The 21,230-nt window shown below is 34.7% G+C and overlaps 3 protein-coding genes across 3 annotated transcripts; all 3 read right to left on the bottom strand.

Annotated features, from left to right (window-relative positions):
- Window positions 1-1,147: 1,147 nt before the first annotated feature.
- Window positions 1,148-8,281, bottom strand: LOC118051093 (trafficking protein particle complex II-specific subunit 120 homolog). Its single transcript, XM_073406276.1, has 10 exons — window positions 7,652-8,281; window positions 6,957-7,163; window positions 6,646-6,828; window positions 6,304-6,413; window positions 5,895-5,954; window positions 5,475-5,763; window positions 4,731-5,023; window positions 3,593-4,455; window positions 1,986-2,900; window positions 1,148-1,718 (listed from the first exon to the last, which is right to left on the bottom strand). The coding sequence occupies exons 1-10, from the start codon at window positions 8,060-8,062 to the stop codon at window positions 1,498-1,500; spliced, it is 3,552 nt and encodes a 1,183-aa protein (XP_073262377.1). The 5' UTR covers window positions 8,063-8,281; the 3' UTR covers window positions 1,148-1,497.
- Window positions 8,282-13,112: 4,831 nt separating this feature from the next.
- LOC118051288 (cytochrome c) lies at window positions 13,113-15,402 on the bottom strand. Its single transcript, XM_073406376.1, has 4 exons — window positions 15,359-15,402; window positions 14,663-14,709; window positions 14,037-14,170; window positions 13,113-13,517 (listed from the first exon to the last, which is right to left on the bottom strand). The coding sequence occupies exons 1-4, from the start codon at window positions 15,400-15,402 to the stop codon at window positions 13,422-13,424; spliced, it is 321 nt and encodes a 106-aa protein (XP_073262477.1). The 3' UTR covers window positions 13,113-13,421.
- Window positions 15,403-17,617: 2,215 nt separating this feature from the next.
- Window positions 17,618-18,779, bottom strand: LOC118051094 (uncharacterized). Its single transcript, XM_035061635.2, has one exon. It carries the CDS (start codon window positions 18,664-18,666, stop codon window positions 18,115-18,117), a length of 552 nt encoding a protein of 183 aa, XP_034917526.1. The 5' UTR covers window positions 18,667-18,779; the 3' UTR covers window positions 17,618-18,114.
- Between the last annotated feature and the right edge of the window lie 2,451 nt (window positions 18,780-21,230).

The following is a 21,230-nucleotide window of genomic DNA, read 5'->3' as shown; positions in this document are numbered from 1 at the left end:
AACAAGATCACTTCACGAATCTTTAAGTCTCAAATATGTTTTATAAGTTCATGTGGAAACTTTACAAAATCTCATGGTGTGGTAGAGATAGTAGAAGGGTGCCAACTTTCAATCGGCCATCCTTCCGACAACCAATTGATGTAAGATTGAGCTTCCATACTTGAAACCCTTAATTTTTAATCCATGTTGAGCTTCCAATACGAATTTGACAAGAAATCCCATCACCAAAATACACACACACACTCACACTAATGGTGGTAGAAGGGAGGCATTTCGTTACCAAATTGAAAGGTACAAATATTATTTTAACCTATCAACCACAGTAAAAATAGTATCCCAGATGAAAATTACATTCTTAATCTGTTAGTCTAAATCTTATGTTTTCTTAATCGCATTCTTGGGCTTAATCTTGGAGATGGAGGGCATGCCTCCTTGCACATCAACCCTCAAGATCAATGCTCGAAATGAGACCATGGCACCTAGGCCACACCTTCTACAACTAGAGCCACATAATGAAATGATTAGATAGCTCTTTAATTTGAATCGACTATATAACTAGAAATTTGAAAGGTCTTCTCCATTTGTTACATTGAAGGGTCAAATCCAGCAAGCTAGAGTCCACATCCGGTAGCCCCATTTAGGTCTAACCTACTGTTCTCTAAGGTTGTGTTAGTTGATGTTTAAAGGTAGATAGAGACAACCCAGAAATTAATACCAGAGCCCAGGATGTTGGGTTCCTTAACCAAGAAGCTGATTAGCCAACCTCAAACGTCCAAGATTCTTGGTTAAGGATCTTGATCATTTGATTAGCCCAAGATTCTCATAAAATCTTGGGCTAATCCCATTTGATTAGACCAAATAGGCAAATAGCGAGTGCACAATTCTCTTAATCATTTGATTAGCCCGAGATTCTCATAAAACCCCGACCAAAAGGAGTGAATAAAGGCAACCTAAGCTGAAAGGCCCAGTTCAGATGCCTACCTTCGAGTTCGAAAATTCCTGACACGTCAAAAACCCTGATAAGCCCACAGGTTTTAGGGGTTGTTTGGCTAACTTTGGATCGGCTTTTTGTTTTTGTATTTTAAAATTAGTTTTTTCTTTACTTCAAATTAATTTATTTTTCCTTTTATTATATCATTTTAGCATGTTAATATTAAAAATAAATTTTAATAAATAAAAAAATATGTTTTCAATACATTTACAAATAAAAACAATCCGATTGGTTAAAACAAAAGGGGATTGGAGGGTACCATTTTGTAATTGACCAATGGATTTACAAGCACATATAAATCACAAATACAGATTTAGTCAAATTGATTAAGAGAACAACTACAATAGCACAACAAGAATTGAATAGCTCGCGGAACTCAATAAAACTGAGTTCGCAGTGAAGCTGCCATAAAACCTCCGAATTTTACTTGTGTCGAGCAGGCAGCTCTCCGTGGCTGTACAGCCCAACATATAAGTTGATTCATCGTCTTGGATAAGAAAGAAAAATCATGCAGTCCCGATGACTCGGACATGGAATGGGGGGCCGCGACAGAATATTGGCTCCTCAGGTGAATTGGTTTTAGCTCGAGCTCTGAGGAGGTCATTAGCATCTTCTATCAGAGCAGCAGCTATTAGAGTGTACTCCCCAGGTACAAGAAAATACAAGGAGAAGGAATGCTTGGATTCTTGGAGGGGAGGAACCTCTATGGTTATTCCATTCAGAACACCTACCAAAAAAACAAGCACAGTCACTGATCGCATCTGTCATGGTGGTAGCAATATGCAGAACTAGTTCTCTACCTATGGGAGGCCAAGGCACAGATCTTGCTGATTAACAAAATAATCGAGGGAGGCGGCTAGAAATGAAAAGATTGAATATTTTTTGAGCGAAACTTACTGATGCGACATGAATATTTCACTATAGTGAGTAGTGGGTAATAATAATCAAAGAAAGTAAATGCAAAATAACATCCCTCAACACAATAAAGTCTTACCAGACCACAAGACAGTTGCCTTGGTACCCTCGACGCAATTCTCTCCAGCTACGTCCCTGCATGTAATATTAAGACTCATCCTGATCATTTCCTTGGTGTTATTGCGAACCAAAACTTCCATAGGAGTCATGTCATGTGCCAAAACAGAACCTTTGGGCCTAGAGTCACCAGATTCTTGCGAGAGATTGTCTCTAACAAGCCTGAAGCCAAATGTCAAGGGATCTGGTAGCAGTACATCCATAGCAGATGTCTTGAGTGCTGCCTGTATGGCATCCTTGATATTTAATTCTCCAGAGCTGGTCCGGCCTGATTGCCACCGAACCTTTATTCTGGATATCAGGTTATTAATGGAAGCTTTTAGTTCAGCCTTGGCACTCTTTTCTGAGAAGCTTGAATTTCTGCTGCCAGCAGCCCCATCAGGCTTAAAATCCTTCATGAAAAAAGAACCATCAAGGATAGGTAATTTAAAATGTTCCAGTGGTATTAATACCCTAGCAGAGAAATCCCTATCGATTCTTGTTTTTGGATAACCATATTCAGTAGCATCTTGACCAGCAGAAAGCTTGTCCTCTGTGCTATCCAGCTGGACAGAGACACTGATTTCGAACACCAAATCAGTTGGATTAGACAATTCTAGTTCCAGAAATCGCAGTCCCCAACTTCCTCTGAAAGGATCAATCTTCACCAGTCCATCCATCTTTGTTTCAGAACCAATAGCTTCTTTACTAGCACTATTCTCTAGATAAATTGGTTTTGGAAGATTTTCACCAACATGGGCAGGAATTTCCATTGACAGCAAACGAGCCTTTACAAAAGACAAACCTTGCAAAACGCATATGTTCAAGGGAACAACCAGGCGTCTACCAGGAGGCACAGCAGATCCTTCTGGAGGATCTTCACAATCTGTTAATGGCCCTGAAGATCAGAAAGAAAAGGGCAAGCAAAGAAAAAATAATTTATTCGCTTAAATTCTGTCATAACATTCAGAATACTATTTCTAGGGGAACAAGGAGATAAAAATAGCTTTAAACTAACAGCAGAACAAATCTACAAAATAATAAATAACAACGCTCTATTCAGTCAATTCTCAACAATAGACATGTATAAAGTGCAGAAGATTCTAAATGCTGTGAAAGCTGGGGGGGGGGTGTTTGGTTTCAAGAAGTAACTAAAATCTCATTCATATATATATAAAAGATTAACAGCAATTTGAAAAGGGCCGGACTCTTAACTCAAGTGGTACTGACTACAAATGAGCTAAAACTCAGTTAGATAACAATTCTTTTCTGCGTTTAAATAATTTACAAACAGAAGAGGAATAGGCTTGAGACACCTGACCTCACATTTCCTTGAATCCTCCAAAAACAAACTAACAAAGTAAAAGCATATACTTAACCTATTGCAAGCCCGCACTATGGTTTTATGGTAGAATAAATCTTTGAATTGGAGGACTAGCCGGATTATTTCACCCAAAATTATATGGCTAGAGCAAGGAGAAGATAAACAACAAAAAGTTTCTGTCAGCCAATAGCTTTCCCTTTTGGCTTAGAGTCTGGAGAATTAAATATCAAATTTGAAGGGGGGTAAATGTACAGAATGAAAATTACCTGCATAATGAATCAACAGTGACGGGCTACTACTGTCCTTTAACTGCCTTCCCGTGCTTCCAGAAGCATTATCAAGGTCCACTAACCCAAGCTTCCAGGCTTTCAAGGTCACAGGCAGGATCACCTCAGCACCAGGTTTTAAAGGAAGAACGGATTTTAAAGTTTCATATGATATTGAGAGAACAGAATCTTGGTGTTTTCCTGAGAGTGAAATATGTGCCTGTTCAACTGGAACAGTGCCTGCATTAGCCAGACTAATATAGATTTCACGTATCTCGCCTTCATATAAAACTATTGCACCATTACCCCCAACAACATGTGAAACCAGTGAAGGCAGTGGTGGTACAACAGAAATATTTGGGACAGATACATTTTTCAACTTTGGAGAACCACAGCATCTGAAAGGGTCAGAAAGCACAAGTCCTTGCGCTGCACCATGGAGCAGATTATCTACATCCCTGAAGAGGTGTTCAGTAATAACACCAAAACAGTGAACAATGCACCCTGGAATTGTCACTAGCCCCACTGAAGTTGGGATTCCTGATAAGGTGATCACCTTTGATGAATTAGGAGGGAGATCTACACTGATGGGAAAAGGATCAAAATTTCCTGAATGCACTGACAAGTAGATACTATCAACCATTAAATTAAAGCCACATGGGTTTGCCAACTCCACTAAAATCTGGACTGGTTCCCCAACAATCCAAATCAGCTCCTGCTTGCTGCTATCATTTGGTTCCCCTTTGCTGAATGGTGTATAAATAAAAGGCCCTGAAGGAGCAGATCCAACCCACCAATCTTCTATTCCTGGATTGCGTTTTACAATGTCCATTTGAGAGGTATGTAGAGGAAAAGAATACAACCTAGAAGAAATAGACAAATTAATTGGATGATGATTGCCGACTTCAGAAACTGATATGAAAAGAAAATGAGACTCCATAAGCAGCTTTCTTGTTGACAGATTCAGTAAATACAGGACCATCTGCTATAAGTTCTTATACACATATTCTTTGAACACCCAAACAACAATAGACAAAAAATAAATTAAAATGAAAGGACCCACGACACATTTACTACTAAGGTGATAGGTAAAAGATGATAGAAAGCGAGCTAAGATTCCACGGATGAAGCAAAATACCTTACAAAAGGTAAGGCAGGATCACTGCATCGAATCCCAGAAGGCAGCATCTCCGATGAATTAGCAAGTGCACGAGCAAGGCCATTCTGTCCAGCAGGTGTGATTAGAGGGTAATATGATCTTAGAAGCCGAGCAGCAGCGCTCCATGCAGCAAGAGGATCTCCTGCACGAACAGCAGATAGCAGTATCTCCCTCAGCACAACCATTTGAAGCGTGCTCCATTGAGACTCAAATAAAGAAACTACAGACTGGTGATGCATTTTCCCGCTATCAGCTTGACCCGATCCAACCTCCTATCAAAAAGAAGATAATTCATGAAAGGTGAGAATTTTAAAGGACGCAAGTAACACTATAAACTCATTTCTTTCACCCATTGTTTGGTTTACATGACAAGTTTAACCCTCTCCCTTTTCTTTTCTTTTCTTCATCTCTTCTTTCCTCTTTTTTGGCAGGATTTGATCCTGATTCTCTTGAGACAACCAAATGAATTAACTAGCTAAGCATCAGTTGACACTAATCAAGTTACACGAGGACTTTATGTACTTATCATGCGGCCTTTTTCTTTCTGTAAATTGAGAGCTGCATTTTCTAAACATAGATAGATAGATTTGTTCAGGGAAATAATGTAGTTAACCCAGAGGAATCCACAATAGATAACTCCACACTAAAGCCAGCCAACAGTACAAGCATCCCAGCAACCATTACATGCATGGTTTCAAATTTCCACCTGGCTTGTATACTCACATTGATATGAGAATTATTGGAGATGGAAGCTCTGCTCTGAACACGATATGCTTTGGTGGTCATTGCCAAAACTTGCAAAGCACTAATAGCAGCCAATTTGCTGTCTTGTTGCAGATAAAGCTGAGCAACCTGCCTAGTAAAAAAGGCAGCTTTCCTCTGGTAACCAAGAGTACCAAATAAACGAGCTATTTCAACATATAGTATGAGTCTATCAGTAGCATCAATCAAAGATTTTGCACCATCTGCAGCACTAGTCAGCAAATCCACTACATCCTTAGCCAGCTCTCTTCTGCAAAAACAAGGACCGTTACTTTGAAAATTGCTTTCAAGAAACAGAAGCCTTGGCATCTTAATTTAAACAGCTCTCTTCTGTGTGTATCTTCTTACGTGTAAAAAAAAAAAGTTGAGAGAAACATTTACCTGCAAAGATATCTTGCCAATTTCAAATCAGCTTCAAGTTCAAAGCTTAAAGGTGAAACCCTGCATTCAAAATATTAAAATAAATTTTGCACTTAATAAGATTAATTAAAATGTGAAAATAAATCACCTGAAGATCTCTAGGCGGTCTATGCAAGAGCATGACCTCCTAATATATGTAAAAATATAAACCAAGTGCAATTATTAGGGAAACAGGCCTGGAAATTATATTTTACACTGTGATTCATAGAACAAGAGTAGAGAGATTGCAAATATATATAATCTAATGAGAAAATTTGCAATTTCACTTCCAAGCATAAGCATACAAAAAAAAATTTGAATTTTTAAGCACTATTTCACATTGATTCAAGAAAAAGATGTTTAAAAAGATAATCGATCAACAAGAAATTACCTCTGAGCATTCTCTGGTATAAATGACTTCTTGTAATGCAATATCACACTGTTGTACCGATACCTAACTTCATCCTCTAGAGATGGGTCTTTCAGGCCTAGCCGGTCTATCTGATAACAAGTAAAAAAGGGAGGTAAGTCATTGCATAACTGCAGGGTATGCCAAAGATGTAGACATTAACAGGACCCATCATTCAAGAGGAAAAAAACAAAGCCTTAAACCAATCAGCTTTCGCGGAAACTTCACTACAGAACAGGGAACAGCCTAACTACTCATAGACCAACAAAATGATGTGTTTGAAATGAATGTCATTTTATCATTTAATTCAAAAGGCGCACATACCAGTAAGGCACAAACACTACCCTCCAATGCCCCAGCATACCAGAAATAATCTGCAGTCAATCTGGATAATTCCAATGCAGTAGAATAATGAGCATTGGCATCAACAGGAGATCCTGCCAATAAACAATAATCCCCTATAGTCTTTTGTGCACGACCAAGTCTTCTCTTTTTAGCCTTGATCACCTGTAATTTTTACAAAACTCAAAATTATCAACCTACAGGGTACAAAATACTTGGCATCACATTACAAAATAAAAACTTTCAGAATAAAATTTCCAGATTCAAAATCCTTAGGACACCTAAAAATAAACCTCCTCTGAGCTTAAACTAGCTTGAGAATCCAAAGGTGTCTTGAGTATAGTTCCAGCAGATTCCGCTTGAAATACATACTTCTCAAATTCCATCAACAATGAAGCCGCAATCTCTTGCATCATCGTCTGCAAATGCATCTCCTGCGTTTGACGATCTGCTGGCGGAAACAATCTCAAATTCTCTCCCTTTTTACCGCCATCCTCTAACTGTAACAAAACCATGAGAATCAAATCACTGATCAGCCAAATAAGAGAGACAATTGCTTGGCATTTACATCAAAAACCACTTCAGATTCATTGAAATCAAAACCTAGGTTCATTTCGAAAGCAGGTCCGCAAGCAAACTTGAATCCCAATCCCAACTCCCACTCCACTCCAAAAGTTTCATAGATTAGTTTCATTCCTCATTTCTCACGGAATCCTCACCTCCTAGTTTAGCAAACTAAATCACATGTAAATCTAAAACACCTAATATCCACGTAAATCTCTATAATACGTAATCCAACAGAAACAACACATGAAAAGAGAAATTCAAAAAACCATTCCTTAGCATTTAGCTCAATCATAATCATAGTCATTGTCATTGTCATTGTCATAAAATTAAAAAAAAAAAAAAACAATATAATTACAAATCCGATCCGATTCCAATTAAGAAGTAAAAAATTTACTAAAATACAGCGAAGCAACAAACTAACCTGAGAATCACAAGGAAAAAAACCGAAACAGCGAGTAACACGCGCAGAAGCATAACCTTTACAGACGCCATCGAACTCTTCAATAACTGAATCAAGATCAGGCGATAACGGACAATGACAAACACCAATAACAGCCAAGATCTTACGATTTGACTGGAAATCTTCCCATGGACTAGGCGGTGCACCGCCGAGGACGAATTTGAACCGGAGGGAACCGGTTTCCCAAGGTTGATTGGTGAATGGTGATTTTTGTTCTTCAGTGTAGAAGGAGGAGATGGAGGAGAGTGGGATCGTGTGATGGTGGAGGAACATGGAGTAATAGTCGCGTAGGGTTTGGTGAGGGATTTTGCCGATTGGGATGATGGCGATTCGGATCATGGCGGAGGTTTCTACGCTTACGTCTGGTTCCATGATGGGATCAGACGGTGATTGAAGGTGGAGGTGTAGGGAGTTACAGTAGGGAGTGGAGTGTAAGACTGAGTCACTGACAACGTTAGAAACTGGAGAGAGTGGTGGAGTGGTGAAACGTTTCGACTTTCGGTGGTTGTGTTAGAGGGAGGGAGACGAGAGGGTGTGTTTGGCTATAGGGGGGTGGGAATAACTTTGTTGGGAAGAGAGGTGAGTCCTTCTAGTTGTAAAATAGTTTAATTGAGTCCTACTTCTTTTTGGAAGGTTACAAGAGCAAGAACAAACGGTACAAGTCTGTGCATTGAGGTTGTGAAAATATTAGATGAGGGGTCGCGTTGCCCTGTGGGTCCGTGCTATTTTTTCCATATAATATTTAGCTGCTGTAAGTATGTTTTTTTTATAAAAAAAACTTTAATAACCCGGGTTAGCAGCTAAATAAACTAGTTTTATATAAATTAAATAGAAAAAAAAAAAGATGATTGTTGAATCCAGATAAAATGGACCGAAAACCCTCCAAAATGAGCTTAAAAGATACCTTAAGATAGGCTCACTCAGGTTTTGTGGCCCAAGCCTAATGTACAGCAGTGACCCAAATAAAGTGGGCTCAAATACAGTAGCCCAAGCCCAATTCCCTGTAGGGCATGCAGGGTATTCGCCCAAAATGAGCACACATTCAGCCTTGTTGGGCGTGCACCCCGGCATCTCCATGCGCTCAAGAGCACGCCCCAAGCCCAATATGTTTAGGTTCAAGTAACGTGTATGGATCTATTTTTCACCTCCAATAAGCTTGAGTCTAACATTTAAAAAATATATATTTTTAATTTGCAGAAATAAAATTTATTTGTATATATATAAAAAAAAAAAAACATGGATGAGTAGAATAGTATCTTCAAAAATTAAATACAAATATATTTTTTTAAAAAAAAACTTAAATTAAAAAAAGACATGCAAAATGAGTGATCTAAATCATAAGACCAAGATAAACCGATAAAAAGAAATTGAAGATGGTCACAAAAACCATTTTTTTAAAATAATAATTTAGAATGATAAAATAAAATAAAATGAGGCAAAAAAAGACGTTGAACCATACTGACTTTTCAAAACAGTAACAAGGAAGAGAAAATAATTGCACTTCCAAAGATATAGTGAAAGGGCAAGTTTGTCAGCATCAGCATATTCATCCAACCAAGTGACATCCCACACACCATTTAAATGACACAACATCACTCATTTACTAGGGCACAATAAGCACACTCCAACATTGTTTTTGAATAAAAACTCAATTATCCAACATAAAATAACTAAACACTCTTTATGCCCCTAAAAATGATAAAACAATCTCATGTTAAAAGGATAAAGATATCTCTAGACACATGCCTTTTTTTTTTGGTTTTTTTAAGAGCAAATACATATTTCCACTGTACTATAACAGATAAAAAAACAAACAAATCCTTGTTCAAAAGTTCTAATTTTTTTTATATTGAAAGCAAATGAATATTTTGACTGTTTATTTTTTAAAAAAGATGAACATATGTATTTAATAATCAATGAACCATTAAAAAGGGATAAAATTACCCCTAATATGAAGACTTTTAATTTTTAAACTAAAAAAAATAATTTATCATAGCAATAGACAATAATTTATATCTAATGCTATAGTGAAAAGCTCATGCCCTGTATTTTCGTGGTTAATGAGAAAATTCAGAGTATATCCTTCTTGGGAGGCCACTCTTTATTTTTCTAAAGCACACTTCTTGACCCTAATTTACTTTTCGCCCACGTAAAACTTAAAAGCTCATAGTTGTAAAAAAGTGTTTTTCTTACTGTCTGTGTTTAAAAAATATTTAATTTTTTTTATTTATTTTAAATTAATATATTTTTATATGATATGCTATGTTAAAAATAATTTTTTAAAATAAAAAAAAATATTATTTTAATATATTTTCAAATAAAAAATAACATAACTATATTAAAAAATACCTGTAATTTTGATGGCTCCTAATATTTGCACCACTGTAGATAGGTATTACACGAGAAATGACCTAAAAATGGATTTGAATTATCAAAATACTAAATCAACTCGTGTTAACTTGTAAATAATTAAATATCATTTTATTTTTTAAAAAATAATACAGTTGATTTCGAATTTAGTTAAATTTAGAGGGTGTCTGATAACGAGATTGCATCTGCATTTTAAACAAAACGTAGATATAACCCGTCTGATAAAGAAAAAAATTAACTTACTATTCATGGATCCCACACTGTTTTTGCGTTCAAAACATAGGGAAAAGAAAAGTAGACGAATGTTGCTTCCTGCACACTTCATGCTAATTAATTAGCAAGAACAGTGGATCCATCAGGTTCTCCTATTTGCTCAAAAAAGAAACGAAAGACCACTCTTGTAAACATTTTTTATTATGGTTAAAAGGAACATTGTAGCATGCTACATTGTTCCGGTCGGACTGATTCTAGCCGAACCGGTTCCAAGCTCAAAATACATTGAACCAAGTCCGACTCAGTAAAATAAAAAATAAAAATTATGTTTTATTTTTTATTTTTTATTTTTTAATTGTGTTTTATTCAAAAAACCAGTGTTTAACATTATTAACACTATATAAATTAGACAGAGATCGTTTGATGACGTAACATTTGTAGAATTTAATTGCAATCCTAATTTTTTTCCTAATTATATTTTACCTGATGTTATTGCGTGCTTAAGAAACAAAAAAAAAAACTATAGTCCTTGTCCGATGTATTTCATACGTGGTGGAATTGTAGATAATTTAATAAAATAATAAATAAATATTTTATATAAAATATTATTTATTTCATAATGTAATAACAATAGTTAAATCTATATTATTTAAATTAAAAACCATCAATATTAATAATTATTTTTTAAAATTATTTTATAATCTCAATTTCAAAAGCATTATTAATCAAACACATTAAACTACTTTTTGCTCAACTTTAATTTTAACCACAGTTTTTAACCAAAACATATATTTTTTCAAACCAACCTCAACTAAAAATACTTTTTATAAAATAACTTTTTTAAAACCACAACCACAATAACAACTACGATATCAAACACACCCTTACTAAATTACTAAAATCTAATACATTCATCAAGTATTAGTGAATTAATATCTGTTTTATTCCATTTAAATCTTGACAGGTTTGATATTCCAAGTTATAATTTTCTAAAAAGTTAAATCAGATTTAATAATTATACCCTTACACAATAACTTGGCAGAGATTTGAATCTCGTCGGGAAAGAACTTCGAATATAATTAGCATTATTTCTTTCACAAAGCTATATAGGGTGTGTTTGGTATTGTGGTAGCTGTTGTGGTTATGGTTTGAAAAAAGTTGTTTTATAAAAAGTACTTTTAGTTGAGGTTGGTTTGAAAAAATAAGTATTTGGTTAAAACTATGGTTGAAATTGAGGTTAAAGAAAAAGTAGTTTAATGTGTTTGGTTAAAAAAATGCTTTTCAAATTGAGATTATAAAATAATTAAAAAATATATATATTAAAATAAAAATAAAAACTGAATTTTTTTTAACTGGCCGGGCCTAGGAATAACATAATTGGAATTGCAATCAAATTTCACAAATGCTACGTCATCATGCGATATCCTTCTAATTTATGTAGTGTTATTAAATAATATTAAGTACTAGTTTTTCGAGTAAAACACAATTTTTTTTACAAAAAAATCAACAATTTCATTACATACAAAATTCATTCGACAATAACTACAGTTATCATGATTTATCCTGCGTGCAATAAAATTAAGTAAAATATTATCATGAATAAAATTGAGATTATAGTACGAACAAATTTAATTTACCTTAAACTAATTTTTAAAAAAACAAAAAAAAAATATTGTTCACGTTCACGTGAACAATACGAGTGCAATTAATTAACTGTATTAGTTTTTCAAAAAAAAAACTTTGTGCACTGGTTTTAAAAAAAAAACTGTTCATGTGAACAGTGCGCAGTGGAGTATGGCTTCACTGTTCAATGAACAGTGGAGCATTGAACAGTGAAGCTATGCTCCACTGTTGAGATCATCACGAGAAGCAGCATTTTGCTGCTTCTCCAAAACTGTGGTGCAACCTAGGCTCCGTTTGTTTGCAGGAAAGTGGTTTTCTTTTGGAAAGTGAATTCCGGGAAAGTATTTTCCGATGTTTGGTAGTGTTATGGAAAATGAACTGGAAAACACTTTCCAGTGTTTGGTTGTGTTATAGAAAATGAACTGGAAAATAATTTATTAATGAATTAATTTTTTTTTTCAAGTTTATCTAATATATATAAAATATTTAATCACTTACAATAAAAAAAAATCTAAAAAGTATAATGATGAATTTTTTTTATTATATCCTATATTCATACATAGCTTATTTTATAAAATATAACTATATATATATATATATATATATATATATTATAGAGAAATAAGCTTGTGAAATATTTTTGACGTAAAACCTATTAATATATTTTTTTTCAATTTTAAAAGCTTAAAATAAGTTTTTTTTTTTCATATGAAGAAAGCCAAATTAGTTTATGGTAAGAGTTATATATTTGGGTTTTTTTTTTTGTATAAAGAATTTTTTAAAAGATAAATAAATACAAAAATATTTTTATGGATTTTTTGGATAAATATTTTTTTTGTACGGGTAAAGGCAATTATCTCTTTAATATCCCTTTAATATATATCAAATAAACATCAAGATATAAATATAAATATCTAACATCAAACATAGTCATGCATAAATATTAAGTTTCGATGTCATATACATACATATTAGTTCAAATTACAAACATAAACATGCTAGACTGAATTAAACAAGTAAACATACTCGTTAAATAACAAACATAGTCTGAACCCAAATTTTAAATATAGTCAAACCATATTAGCAAGCATGCCTGTAGCAGTATTGGTTCACAAAATTTTGAACCCAAATTTTCCTCAAATTAGCATTTTTTACAATAAATGCTTTTGCCAACATCTCATTTTGGACCAAATGATCAAATGCATCCCCAAGAAAGTATCAAACCACAAATTATCATTAGCAAACTGTTTATTGGTAATCCACCAAACATTTGCAAAATAGATAAGCTAAATGAATTGAATGTTAAGCTTGCCAATTATGGCAACTGTTCTGAAAAGAAATGACTAGCAATGTTCATTGTATATGATAGCCTGCTTTATTGGTAAAAAATATCATCTGCTCTGTGAGAAGCAATCTTCAATAACTGGAAAATGGGGGGACCAAAAGTGTGAAATGATTAAGACACGGCTCTGTGAGAAGCAATCTTCAATAACTGGAAAATAGGGGGACCAAAAGTGTGAAATGATTAAGACCCGGTGGACTGCTTCAAGTATGCAATGAGATCAGCGCGCTCCTGCGGCTTCTTCAATCCAGGGAAAACCATCTTTGTTCCAGGGATGTACTGCATAAACAAATGTCATTTGGGTCAGCAGTGAAGATTAAAAAAAAAACAAGTATAACAGGCACACATGCAAGTGTACATGCACACGAGTTCTTCCACAGTATCTCAGAAAGTAAGATGATTCATACCAAAAGTCTATCTTATCACATTGAAATGAAATGTGAAAATTCGTTTCACGCCAAACACTTAAATTGTGAACCTTGTTAGAATTAATATCATCGATGATGGAGTTGCTTTCCTTGATTGTTAGACCTCTTTCACAGTAAAGCCTGAACATTATTTTCTACTTGCTCAATGTATTGCATGTCCTTCCTAATTACTAGATTTCACATAATGTCCTGTATGTTACTCTTTGGGGACCTGAAGTTGCCAGAAACTTAATAGAAAGTGACTAAGCTCAACTATCATGATGGAAACATCACAAACATCAATATATAAACGGTACATACTTAACCAGTACAAGATGAACTGCAAATGCAACAAAAATATCAAGTCATATGCTCTACAGTTGATTGGTACCTTCTTGGGGTTGAGCAAGTAATCATACAAAGTGTTCTCCTCCCACGTAACAGTCTTGTTCTTATTAGTAGCAGAGTACGAGTACCCAGTAGTTGTTCCTGACTGCCTTCCAAAGAGGCCATTCAGATTGGGTCCTGAAAAATTCCAAAAACCAAAGCAAATTAAAACATTGAACATGATAACAAATCAGAAATTTATTTTTACACAATCTAAGAAGCAATTAATTATCTAACATGTTCGCTCAATAAAATACCAGATCCCAAATCCCACTAATCATCCTAATCTAAAATGTAAATTCCATCCAGACCACTCGATTAAGAAAACAGATTAAACCCATAAATATTCTCTCTTTGCTTACTAAACCCAGCTTCCACCTCTCGCAAAAATCACAGTTTTCTTACCAAAACCTTAAACCCATAATAAATTTTTATTTGCATACTGAAATCCATTTCCAAACCCAGCTTCCAGTTCTAAAAAAAATCTCAATTTTTCTTGCAAAAACCTTAAACCCATCAAGAATGGAGAAAAAACTCCACGGTGATCAGATCTTCTAAACAATACACAACAAGATTAACTGTAATAAAAAGAAAGAGAAGGAGAGAAGGATAAGGGGGTGATAAAATTACCTTGCTTGTGACCGGCACCTTTGTCGACGGTATGACAATTCTTCTTGCTTCTTACAGATCCAGGGATCTGATTTCTTATAGATCAATTCTTCTTGCTTCTGTTGTGGATGTGTTTTTTGTAAAGATGGAAAGTGTTTTCCTTTTGACAAGGAAAGGAAAACACTTTCCTGCGGTACAAGAGAGTTTTTTCCTTTGACCGGAAAAAACTTTCCTTTGACCAACTTTCCGAGTAATTGCCAAACGTTGGAAAATAAGGAAAGTCGATTCCTAGAATCTGGTTTCCTTGAAACAAACAAGGCACTAGTAAATTGATGGGTTCCACCAGTAAAAATCATCTTTTTTTCTGTTACCAAACACTGAAATATATGGTTACGGGTGAACCTCACCCGCAACGACAAAACCAAACACCTACATAGACAGCTGTTTGGAAAAGGTAAGGATACAATAGTGAAAGCATCTTCTCTTTTTTTTTAACGTTCCCCCCCTCCGAATTATTGAAATAGTGATGTACAAAAAGCAAATACAATCTGGATATTTATAATATAAAAAAACATAATGAAATAATTAGCATTATTGAAATAGTTGTCGTTACAACTACGCTGGAAACATAAAAAAGTTGGAGGATCATGCGAGGAAAACAAAGACAAGTTCTCGTTACAGCCCCGTTTAGCGAAACACTTTAAAAAACATCCTCACAGCCCTGCCCCAAGCCACAAACATAACGGCAGACTTCTCTGCATCTTTACGACAACAACAAAATTTCCTGGACGACTCAAGATAGTGAAACTTCAAACTCAACTTGGGTGAGTGCGGAACGTGCCTGAATAGCCCTGCGGCATTTTCTCGATCAAGATAAGGTGACGTCCACAACCACTTACGTATTTGAAAGTATGATTGTTGTTGCTTTTCAAAGTGTTTTTCATTTATAAAAACATGTCAATAATATTTTTTTATTTTTTAAAAATTATTTTTGAGATCAATACATTAAAATAATATGAAAACATTAAAAACATATTAATTTTAAAAAAATTAAATTTTTTAAAAAGCATTTTCTCACTACAATGCCAAACACCCTAGTCTGAGTACTCGCCGTGGTGCTTGTTAGCCATCGTGGGGGGGCGCTTAGCCTGAACCAAGGGGCCATACGGTACACTTAACAAGGGAGCCACTCTACCAGAGCGTGTTATGTTAAGCCCTAAATTCAAGAGTTTTCTTTTATGATTTTTTCATGAAGATTCAGAGATCTTTCTTCTTTCAATCTGGAAGAAGGGATTGACGAGGTGTGCAGCAGGGAAAACGGTGAGCGATGGGGGTTGGTTGGAACCAGCTCGGCTACTTGACTTCTTGTTGTTTCATCAAATGAGTGAAATAAAGAAAATGATGTAAACATGATAAATGGATGGCTTCTCCGCTTCAAATGCTAAAACAGAGGATCATGCTTTGATCCGTTGGCAGATTCATGTATTGAATACTTGAATCTGGGATTCAAGCTTCAATTGGTGACCTAGACAATCTTGTTTGGAGGGGTAAACATGATAAACGGATGGCTTCTCCGCTTCAAATGCTAAAACAGAGGATCATGCTTGATCCGTTGTCAGATTCATTTCTTGAATACTTGAATCCGGGATGCAAGCTTCAATGGGTGACCCAGATAATCTGGTTTGGATGGGTAAACATGATAAATGGATGGCTTCTCCACTTCAAATGCTAAAACAAAGGATCATGCTTTGATCCGCTGGCAGACATTGGCAGACATCATGCTTTGATCCATTGGCAGATTCATGTCTTGAATACTTAAATCCAGGATTCAAGCTTCAATGGGTGACCCAGATAATCTGGTTTGGATGGGTAAACATGATAAATGGATGGCTTCTCCGCTTCAAATGCTAAAACAGAGGATCATGCTTGATCAGTTGGCAGATTCATGTCTTGAATACCTGAATCCGGGATTCAAGCTTCAATGGGTGACCCAGATAATCTGGTTTGGATGGGTAAACATGATAAATGGATGGCTTCTCCGCTTCAAATGCTAAAACAGAGGATCATGCTTTAATCCGTTGGCAGACATCATGCCTTGATCCATTGGCAGATTCATGTCTTTAATACTTGAATCCGGGATTCAAGCTTCAATGGGTGACCTAGATAATCTAGTTTGGATGGGTAAACATGATAAATGGATGGCTTCTCCGCTTCAAATGCTAAAACAGAGGATCATGCTTGATCAGTTGGCAAATTCATGTCTTGAATACTTGAATTCGGGATTCAAGCTTCAATGGGTGACCCAGAATTCTGGTTTGGATGGGTAAACATGATAAATGGATAGCTTCTCCGCTTCAAATGCTAAAACAGAGGATCATGCTTTGATCCGTTGGCAGACATTAGCAGACATCATGCTTTGATCCATTGGCAGATTCATGTCTTTAATACTTGAATCCAAGATTCAAGCTTCAATGGGTGACCCAGATAATCTGGTTTGGATGGGTAAACATGATAAATGGATGGCTTCTCCGCTTCAAATGCTAAAACAAAGGATCATGCTTGATCAGTTGGCAGATTCATGTCTTGAATACTTGAATCCGGGATTCAAGCTTTAATGGGTGACCCAGACAGTCTGGTTTGGATGGGTAAACATGATAAATGAATAGCTTCTCCGCTTCAAATGCTAAAACAGAGGATCATGCTTAATCCATTGACAGATTCATGTCTTGAATACTTGAATCTGGGATTTAAGCTTCAATGGGTGACTCAGATAATCTGATTTGGATGGGTACACATGATAAATGAATGGCTTCTGGGATTTAAGCTTCAATGGGTGACTCAGTAAATGAATGGCTTCTAGGCTTCAAATGCTAAAACAGAGGATCATGCTTGATCCATTGGATCTTAAAGAATCGTTATTGATTAACGAGACTAAAAACCAACCCGAAATACAATTTAAGCTGGTAAACACAAGGATTTAACACACTAAAAAGATTTCATTTTTATTTAAGCTGGCAAACACAAGGATTTAACACACTGAAAAGATTTTCAAGTACAGTATGAACAGGGATTTCAATAAGATATCCCCTAAATACAAAGGCCATCACAGGTCATCTTGACAGACACCGGTTACAAAATTAAACATGATAAAACTAAACCATCATTAACATAAGAGGAGCTAACTGTAACCTTAAATACCCCGAAAGACCTTCGAGATTCTAAATTCTAGCAATTAACTCACACATACTGATAATTAAACTATACACGGAGAAACAGCGAGCGAGCGCACCCAATAAGACTAAGCATTTTAAGGTCAAGCAATTCGATTTCTCCCCTTGAAAAAATATGGGACAATCGAATGCAAAACATCAAAAAAAAAAACCCCATCCACATCATAATCTTCAGTCTTCAAATCCCATCTGCCAAAGCAGCGGCAGCAGCTACATAACCCACCGAAAGAAACCTTGATGAAACTACAAACTAAGGCCTAAAAGTCTCATTAGCTCACTGCTTGCATCAACAGCGACAGGGTTATCTGTCTTCTTCGTGAAAAAGCCAGGCAGAGGAAGAGAACTGGGTGGCGGGGATGTAATAAAAGCCGATCCGGCATAAAAACCATTAACTATGTGCATCGACTCAGTGAGTTGGACCTGAGTCGGAACCAGAACGGCATCAGGACCCAGCATGTCTGTTGAGACGAAACCCAGGTCCTCACTTTTCACAGCCTCTGTGTTATGACTCCCTCTTGGAGTCTCATCCTTCTTTCCGGGCTCGATTAAATCTTCTTTGCCTCGTTTGAGAATCTTGACTTGTCCCATAACAAGGTTGCTGTTGTCGTTCTTGGGTACAGCGGCGCGTGGAGGTGGGGGTGAGTTGGGACTCCGTTTTCGGCGGTTGGGCTGTGCCCGGTTTGGGCGGGGATTGTTGGGGTTAGGGTTCCTCGTGAACCTCGTCCGTTGTGGTTGTGGTTGTGATTGTAAGGGATTTTTCAGGCAATCTTGAGGATTCACAACAAGAACTCCCATGTTATTTTTCAAGAAACAGACCGAGAAGACAAGATTTCTTGGCAACAAAATAAAGGAAAACTTTAGAGATAGAGGAAGGGAGGAAACCCTACGTTGGAGTTGACGTGGGGAAAGAGGAGTGGAGAGGGTTGGTTTTATAAGGGAAGGGGAAAGGAGGATGAGACCGTGGATTTGAGGATGAGGGGGCAGTTTCTTATGCCAGTCTCACTAGGGATACGTGAGATACACGGAGCGGATTTTGTTTTTTTTTTTTTACTAGTGTTATTTGACTTTATATTTCAGTTATGTTTTTAGATTTTTTTTAATTTTTATTTTTAAATAGTTTTGATATGTTTATATAAAAAAATAAAATATTATTTTAAAATTTTTTTACATTTTAAAAAATAATTTCTATTGTATTTTCAATCTAGCACTAAAAAATATTTTATTAAGAGAATTACTAGCGTGTACTTGAAGAAAAATCTTATGCTATTATAGTTTTGATGGAAGAACAAATTAATTTAATAATATCCCTTGTTGTAGAAAAAAAAATTATACTGCCTTGAAAGACATCACACGACATGAAACTAACATCTATCTTTAATTTTTTTTCCTAAATTTATTATTCATTAGTCAGCAGCTACTTTTCATCGTTCATTCTAGTATAGGAAAAGGTCTAATTTTTCCTTAACGTTGCATTTCTTACTTATTATTTTTTAATGCCATCCTCAAGTCACGATAACTTTCTTTTATGCAAGTGATATTTATCATTTTACCCTTAAAACACGGGAGGGCTGTGAGTGAAAAATTGAATTTAGACAAAATTTTAATTTTTTTATTGTTTTGATAAAAAAAATTAAAAATAAAAATAATATATTATTTTAATATATTTTTAAATAAAAATAAAAATAAAGAACATCATCTACCCCCACCGCCTAACAAACCTTTATTTTAACAACGTGATTTAAGGAGCGTGTTGGGGGTAGCTGGGAGAGGGAATACCCGCCAGTGCTTCGGTAGCGAGAGGCTCTGTATCTGACGTGGGTTCGATGCCACCGGTGCCATAACTATCGTCTATCTTAAATTTCAGCCCTTGTGGTTTCTCTTAACTACGATACTGCCACGAACCACTCCAACCGTTTTCTTGCTGTCATGCCATTGCTGGGCCAGAAGTGTTTTAGAGCTTTTTTTGGCATTGTGGCAGGTTATTTTTTAAATAATTTTTTATATTAAAATATATGTTTATGATATTTATTTATTTTTTAAAAATTATTTTTAATATTAATATATTAAAATAATTTGAAATACTAAAAATATATTAATTAAAAAAAAAATCAAATTTTTTTAAAAATACTTTATTATTTATTTAATGTTAAATTATTAACTTGTTATAGCAACAAATCCAAATTCGAAACTATAAAAAAACATCAAGTTCCTCTTCTCTACTGTGAACGGAAAAAAATCCGTCCAACCAAAATTAAAGAAAAAATATTCTCTGTACGGCCGAAATCATTTTCGAATGTAAAGGAAAAGGAAAAGGAAAAGCACGCCAGATGTCAACTTTATGTGTCATGCAAGCATACATAAAGATATGCTCGGTGCGTTTAAAAGTGTGACAATTTATGCTTTTAAATATTTTTTATAGTTTAAATATAATTTAAAATAAAAAAAATATTTTAAAACATGTAAAATTCTTGTGTACACGCAATGTTTTGTAGTCGGATTTGTTTAGAGATTTTTTTTTTGTTTTTATATTTTAAAAAATATTTTAAAAAAAATTTAAATTTTATTTATTTTTTTATTAACTTTAAATTGATATATTTTTAGTGTTTTCTAATTATTTTAATATGCTGATATCAAAAATAATTTTAAAAAAATAAAAAAATATTATTAACATGTATTTTAACACGAAAAATTATTTAAAAAAATCACAACCATACTGTCAAACAAGTTCGATCAGCATAAAATGTTTTTCTTGTGTTAAGAGATTAAAAGATAACTAATATCTTTTTTTTTTTAATGCATGTGAGTAATTTAAGCAATTTTTTTTATTCCAATGAATTCCCAAATATGAAAAAAATCTTTCCCTCCCTCCCTTTATTATTATTTTTTATGTTAATATAGAATATTTATATTAGTTTACGTATACCTCAATTAATTCATACAAACTTTAAAATTAACAACTAAATAATTTAAGTACTTATTAATAGTAACAATTACATAGCTCCAACCTATACTTGAATTTAAAACTAACAAACTAATTGATGCCTACTCCATTATCATACAGATCAAAACTTAAAATTAAATAAAATCAAAGCTATTTACTATTTTCAAAGAAAGAAATTGATCTATTTCTTATCACGAGTTGCTTATCACGAGAACCATGCGAACAATCAAAATTTCGACACGGTTTGGATCTTTGAAACACGCTTTTCACTGGGAAGTTCGTGAGGAAAGTTCCCTGGTCAATGAATCATTCTGCGATGGATTTGAAAAAAAAAAATGGTTATTCAATTAGTTTACATGTGAAAGATTCGACGATTTTTATTAAAATAAGATTTTTAAAAAATATTTACATGTCCAGG

Source organism: Populus alba, chromosome 18 (genome assembly GCF_005239225.2).
Source record: "Populus alba chromosome 18, ASM523922v2, whole genome shotgun sequence".
Lineage (NCBI taxonomy): Eukaryota > Viridiplantae > Streptophyta > Magnoliopsida > Malpighiales > Salicaceae > Populus > Populus alba.
This window is presented reverse-complemented; position numbering and strand designations above follow the sequence as displayed.

Coding starts and splice junctions, on each gene's coding strand:
- LOC118051093 (XM_073406276.1), bottom strand. CDS start 8,062: ATGGAACCAGACGTAAGCGTAGAAACCTCCGCCATGATCCGAATCGCC. Junction 5,764..5,894: donor TTGGCAAGATATCTTTGCAG/GTAAATGTTTCT, acceptor TTGTTTTTGCAG/AAGAGAGCTGGCTAAGGATG. Junction 1,719..1,985: donor GGCAACTGTCTTGTGGTCTG/GTAAGACTTTAT, acceptor TTTTTTTGGTAG/GTGTTCTGAATGGAATAACC.
- LOC118051288 (XM_073406376.1), bottom strand. CDS start 15,402: ATGCAGAGAAGTCTGCCGTTATGTTTGTGGCTTGGGGCAGGGCT. Junction 14,710..15,358: donor TTGTGGCTTGGGGCAGGGCT/GTGAGGATGTTT, acceptor ATCTGTAAGAAG/CAAGAAGAATTGTCATACCG. Junction 13,518..14,036: donor ACTTGCTCAACCCCAAGAAG/GTACCAATCAAC, acceptor TTGTTTATGCAG/TACATCCCTGGAACAAAGAT.
- LOC118051094 (XM_035061635.2), bottom strand. CDS start 18,666: ATGGGAGTTCTTGTTGTGAATCCTCAAGATTGCCTGAAAAATCCCTTA.